General features: G+C 36.4%; 2 protein-coding genes across 2 annotated transcripts; both read right to left on the bottom strand.

The window, feature by feature from the left end:
• Positions 1 to 3,183: 3,183 nt before the first annotated feature.
• On the bottom strand, positions 3,184 to 4,301 carry LOC141618405 (uncharacterized). Its single transcript, XM_074435500.1, has 2 exons — positions 4,219 to 4,301; positions 3,184 to 3,601 (listed from the first exon to the last, which is right to left on the bottom strand). Exons 1-2 carry the CDS (start codon positions 4,299 to 4,301, stop codon positions 3,184 to 3,186), a joined length of 501 nt encoding a protein of 166 aa, XP_074291601.1.
• A 228-nt stretch (positions 4,302 to 4,529) lies between these two features.
• On the bottom strand, positions 4,530 to 5,712 carry LOC141618403 (protein FAR1-RELATED SEQUENCE 5-like). The gene is made up of 4 exons (XM_074435499.1): positions 5,565 to 5,712; positions 5,404 to 5,444; positions 5,154 to 5,322; positions 4,530 to 5,050 (listed from the first exon to the last, which is right to left on the bottom strand). The coding sequence occupies exons 1-4, from the start codon at positions 5,710 to 5,712 to the stop codon at positions 4,530 to 4,532; spliced, it is 879 nt and encodes a 292-aa protein (XP_074291600.1).
• Between the last annotated feature and the right edge of the window lie 207 nt (positions 5,713 to 5,919).

Raw genomic sequence — 5,919 nt, 5'->3', positions numbered from 1 at the left:
ACGTCTAAAGCAAAGGCTTACAAGAATGGCTGTGAGATTCGGTAATCAGAAATCTTTTACCAACAATGCTTCTCATTAGTATATGATGACTCCTGGTTTATTAAAAGTGTGCTATGATTATTTAATTGTTCTGTGTTTTTCCTTTTTCTCCCCAGGAATGAAGTTCCACGAGACTTGCCCTATACAGATGAACACTTGATGAATTTTATTAGGACAAATGAGGCAAATAAGGAGTAAGTTATCACTGACCATATAGCATCTTTTTATATTGTTTTTCTCCACTTTGTTGTTCTGTGTGCATCTAATTACAATATGTGCATTATTAGTGACATTGTTATAGACACTTCATGGCTGTAAGTAACCCAAGATGCAATGTCGACTTTGTTTCAAGGAAAATGGCTCATGGATATGGTAATTGACCTTGTTGGTCTTCGTTTAACACTTGAAAGACCAAATCTTGTGTACTTTCCGACAATAATGAAGGTATTCATATTCATCCTTAGTAACCGCTAATGTTTCTACTTGAAATTACCAACATTTTTTACAAATTTTCTCAACTTTTAGTATGTTATCGCTAAAAACAGTTTTCAAAGCCAGTACATTAAGCTTTAGTACTTGCCCAAAAGTCTAACCAAAGCTAAACTGGTAATTATCCTATCACTTTTTTATTTTATTGTATCGACGGAATTTACTACTTGCCCAAGAAAGAACTTAATTAATTATCCGGTCTAACCTGTTTGTATATTATCTGTTTTCATTTCCCTATGTGCGTTTTTGCAGGATTTCTTTCCTTACTGTGTCGACCGTCAACATTGGTTTGCTTGCGTGTCTGACTTTGTTAAAAAAACCAACTTTATACTTGACTCAAGCTTGCCTAGGCGTCCTGATGGAAGATGTAAATTTTTAGTTGAAATGGTATGATTATATCCGTATGCCTTAGGGGTTTGTTACCTCAAGTTTGTCTTGGTTTTCCTTCGCTTTTATATTATTGTGTTTTTCTTTTTTTGGTTTTTGTTTTTGTAGTTATTTCCTGCTTTGGGTATTATTGCAAAAGACTTTCCAAGATACAAAAAGCTGTTGCAGATAAACAATTTTCCGTTTGTGATTGTGGATGTGCCTCGACAAAAGAATGGGTACCTCACATGTTTAAATTATACTCTACTCGTTTTAATATTTTCGATGGGATACACACCATTTTAAAGCGTTTAACAAATTTCATTATTTTAAAAAGTATTCTTGCGGAGTCTATTTGCTGAAGTGGCTAGAAAACTTGATTTATCAATCATTATGGTCCGATAAGACTTGTTACGAGGTAATGATGTCTAAACCAAGTTATATTAGTCAAACATTATTCGGCGTATTTTATTGCAACACTTTCAATATTGTTGTCAAATATATATGCAGAATTTGGATGAATATGGTGAGAGTTTGATTGTAGATCTTATCAGATGGGAGGAAAACAAGAGAACGGTAATATCAAGATCTTTCGAATGCTTTATCTAATTTTGTTTTTATTATTTCCCATCTTTTAACTGCAAGACTTTCAATATTGATGTCAAGTGACTTAAACGTAACAATATTTCCCTACCTTTTTTTTTGTAGGATTATAACTAGGTGTTATTTTTGGATGAATATGGTGAGAGTTTGTGTGCTTAGCAAACGGGAGTGGCAGAGAACCTTCTCATCGTCTTTTGTTGATTCCTTGATTTGGGCAGGTATTAGTTTGTAGGTGGAGTAAATTTGTAGGTTGCATATGTGTAGGTACTCTAAGTAACTGTTGCGTGTATGAAACACCCTTCTACGTGCATGAGAAGGCGTTGTATGTGTATGAAATACTTTTCTACGTGCATGCAATTTGGCAACTTTCGGGTCCGTTTATATGCTAAATTGTAACGTGGGGGCACAATTATGTCCCTTGATTATGGCCTTTTTTAATGAGACTTGTAATGAAAATTAACCCATTTGTCAGGGGGTTGTCGTTTTAAACGTAGTAATGTGGGCCAAAATTATATAACTTGCATATTTACATGCATGAGAATGCGTTATATGTGTATGGAACAGCCTTCTACATGCATAAAATTTGTCAAAACACAATTACTTGCGTTATTTAGAGATCGCCTGGGCAATGCTCGGTCATGGCCTTGGCATTGCTCAAAATTCCCTGTCCCGGCCCACCGTGCTGTGAAGTTGACAAATTTATGGAAGAAAAAGGCACGGCCCAGGCCCAGACCCAGGCCTGTGTCGTGCTCGTGTCGTGCTTGAGCGTGCCTGACCAATTCTTCAACTTTAAGCCAACTCCTATGTATTTTGAGCGTGCCGTGCTGGGTCGTGCCTAAATTATGGCCTAAAGTGCTGATAGGATGGGCCTGACTTCTTCAATAATCACTCACATTTAAGTTTTGAGACTTGAAATGAGAATTAAAGCCCACTTTAAGTTTTGAGTCTTGAAATGAGAATTAAAGCCCAAAGTAACATGACTAAATTAAGCCCAATTTATTTGTTAAATTATGGCCTTTTTAAATGACTTGTAATGAGAATTAACCCATGCCATGGGGAATTAGCCCATTTGGGTTATCTGTGCATGAAATGGCCTACCATGTGCATGGAATAACCTTGTATGTGCATGATATTAAACGACTTGTCGTACACGATGATGATTCAACTAATCACATTTTATTGTTGGCCTAATTTGGAGAAACAATGATCAAATTTGGAGAAACAATGATCACATTTTTCAGCTTTTTAATTACCAAATTTGGAGAAACAATGATCACATTTTTCAGATGTCTTAATACTTGCCTTATGGGCATAAAATGACCTCGTACGTGCATAAAATGACCTCGTACGTGCATGCCATAATTTGCTCAGGGAAACACATGTTTTCCATTCTTAAATCCAGAATCACAATTTCATCTTCTCAAATATACAATTTAAAAATCTGGAAGACTCCCGTTACATTTATTACAAAACAATTGTAAATGAAGAAAAAATAATCCAAAAAACAAGTATTGTCTTCTCAAATGATGCTCAAAAATTCCGCTGCACAAGTCCAATTCCTCGCCAAAGACTTCAATCTCACACATAAGAAAACAAATGTCAGCAAAGATAAAAATTAGAGGGAAACAAAAAGGGTAAAAATAGAAAACTTATGCTAATAAGAGACATCATTTACTCGACTATTTGTCAGTGATCCTTAGGTCGGTCACAATTCCTGCTGTCGTGGTTCGTCATCTGCCCACAAGCCTTGCATCTTCTTAGTGGTTTCTCACTGACTTCTCCCGCTCTTTCTCTTTGTGAAATTATTCTTTTTCCCGAGCCTTTGTTTTTGCATTTTCTTGGAGGCAAAATTTTAATTTCGCTAGGCACACTTGTTCCCAAGAGCATTCCAATTTCAGCATTTTTGTCCCTTTTCTTTCCATTACTACTATTACCACCATCATCAGCGACACTACTTATTGTTTCTGCAAGTACCCTTTCCTTGAACCCGCATAAAATGGTTAGTAACTCATCACAATTAACAGGACTCTGTTCAACTAGTGACACACAAGTGAACATTTCTGACCACAATTCAGTCAGTTTGTTCTTCTGTGCACCAACTGATCTGCAATCAGCAAGCAACTGCCCATCAGAATTGAAGATTGGCTGGCAGGTTGCTAGTTTGCTCCACCTATTAAGTAGGTATTCGCTTGGAATTTTCTCAAAACCATAATCTTTAAGGACACAAAGAATATGTCGACAGAGTATTCCATGTCTTTCAAATTTCTTGCAATTGCATACTAGTTTCACTTCAGCTGTCTTATAACCCACTTATAGTCTTTCTTTCTCTCACATCCTTGACGTCTATGTAGAGAATTGCATGATTCTTATCTTTTTCTTTGTCCCCAATGGCACATGTAAAGCATGCTGCTTTTATTTCCTGTTTGAACTCCTCGAAAATTCTCGGAGTGTAGGTTTCTGCTGCATGTTTTTCTAGGTCTAGAGGAGTAGCCAAGTCAGAAAATGAGTACTTTGATTGTGCAATCAATTTTGATTGAGCCCATCGTTGTGTATCCATTACACTCTCAAAACGCATACAAAATTCAACAAGGGTCAAATTTGGATTAGTGAAATTGCTAAAAAAAATGATTTTCTGACTCGGACCTCGAGGTTGTTCTCATCAACCCTCCTAAGAACAAGTCACGAAAGTAAGCTGGAATCCAAAATTGTCTAATGTCATACTTTTCTTGAAGCCACACATTATCCGACAACCCATGAGCTTCCACAATGGCTGTCCATCTTTCCTCAAATTCAGCAGGCTCCATATCTTCGCCCCCACACACATGAGTTTATCTCTTTCAAAAACTCAGTTTCTTTACATATCACAGGCCCTACCTTCTCTGCCAACTTCTTCAATATGTGCCACATGCAATATCTATGTTGCACCTTATCTTTAAAGACTTTCTTAAGTCCTCCTTCTATCCCAAATCTTCGCCAGTTATTATACACACAGGATAACGACCCCCCATAGCTTCTAGGAATCTCGTAAATAATCAAGCAAATGACTCCTTGCTCTCATTAATAAGAAGTCCAGCCCCAAAGGTCACACATCTCTTATGATGATCCACCCCTGTGAAAGGGGCGAATATCATTCTATACTTATTTTTCCTAAAGGTAGTGTCAAAGGATGTCATGTCCCCAAATAGAAAATAATTTTTTATACTAATAGGGTCAGCCCAGAAAACATATGACAATCTACCTTTCTCATCTACCTCAAAGTCAAAGTAAAAGGATGGACACATTCTTTTTATTTTCATAAAATGCTCAATAAGCATTTGAGCACCCCCTTCTGACAAGAACTTTTTGATATCCCTTGAAAAGTTTTTAAAGTCTTCCAATGAAGCACCCACATTATGATAACCTCTGACATACTCCTTAAACATCATATAGGTCATAACTGGACCTTTGTTAACCTTAGAGTTGTCAACTATCATTTTTTTATGAACTATATTCAATTCTCTCATTTGGGTCAGATGTACCATTGTTAATGGTGTAGCTGGCATATGATTATGCCCTTCAACAAAACCATAAATTTGGTATTTACCTTTAGCAATTCGTTTAAAGTTAATCCTAGCAAGGCAACCTACCCTAGTCCTTTGCCTACGGTGTTTTTTTGCCTTTGGCTTCACATTCTCCAGCCTTATTACACAAACAAGTTTTATGTGTAGTGACACCCTGTTTATTCTTTTGTGAGCCTTTTCTAGTCACAAACCCACATTCTTTTCCATATGCTTCATAAAAGGCAATACCGAGTTCAAGTGTATCAAAGACCATACCAATAACAGGCTTTAGATGGGTAGGACAACCAAAAATCCGATTCATGTTGCTTGAACCGGGCGCCTCCTCCTCCTCTACATCCTATATTACCTCTGCCTCCTCTATTACCTCTGCCTCGTCTACTACTTCATCTGCAAATGTGATGAAATTAAAGTAGATTTAGGATTTAGGTTTACTGGATAACTCAAGTATACAACATTACAGTTATATAGAACAGTATCTGATCATTCAACAGTTCAACAGAATTGTACATTGTACGATTTCTGAATTCAGATTTTCAGGAACATCAATGTTAAGGGCAGATATTTCTGATATGGATTGAGATGCAATAACTTCAACCATTTGTCCTTCATTTGTAATGTCATTTGTAATGACATTAGAAGAACTATGCGAACCCATTGAACTAAGAATGTCATTGCTGCAATAACAACCATTTAAAATTAAATAACTAACAATAAAATCATATCAGGGAATTATTACATAGATATAACCCAAATTTTGATGCACATAGCAATAATTTGATGCACGTAGCTAATAGATTGACGATTGTAAAACCTGTCTAATTCATAAAACTGAGCCAACAATATCACGATTTCAACCAATTTA

Source organism: Silene latifolia, chromosome X, assembly GCF_048544455.1.
Source record: "Silene latifolia isolate original U9 population chromosome X, ASM4854445v1, whole genome shotgun sequence".
NCBI classification, from domain to species: domain Eukaryota; kingdom Viridiplantae; phylum Streptophyta; class Magnoliopsida; order Caryophyllales; family Caryophyllaceae; genus Silene; species Silene latifolia.
This window is presented reverse-complemented; position numbering and strand designations above follow the sequence as displayed.

Bases quoted from the DNA above. Each gene is read 5' to 3' on its own strand.
- LOC141618405 (XM_074435500.1), bottom strand. From the start codon at position 4,301: ATGGAGCCTGCTGAATTTGAGGAAAGATGGACAGCCATTGTGGAAGCT. The intron at 3,602-4,218 runs GTATGACATTAG...TGCTGATTGCAG, and splicing joins AATGTGTGGCTTCAAGAAAA to ATCAGTTGGTGCACAGAAGA.
- LOC141618403 (XM_074435499.1), bottom strand. From the start codon at position 5,712: ATGGGTTCGCATAGTTCTTCTAATGTCATTACAAATGACATTACAAAT. The intron at 5,445-5,564 runs GTACAATTCTGT...TCACATTTGCAG, and splicing joins GAATTCAGAAATCGTACAAT to ATGAAGTAGTAGACGAGGCA. The intron at 5,051-5,153 runs GCAAAAAAACAC...GTTTTGTTGAAG, and splicing joins TGGAGAATGTGAAGCCAAAG to GGCATAATCATATGCCAGCT.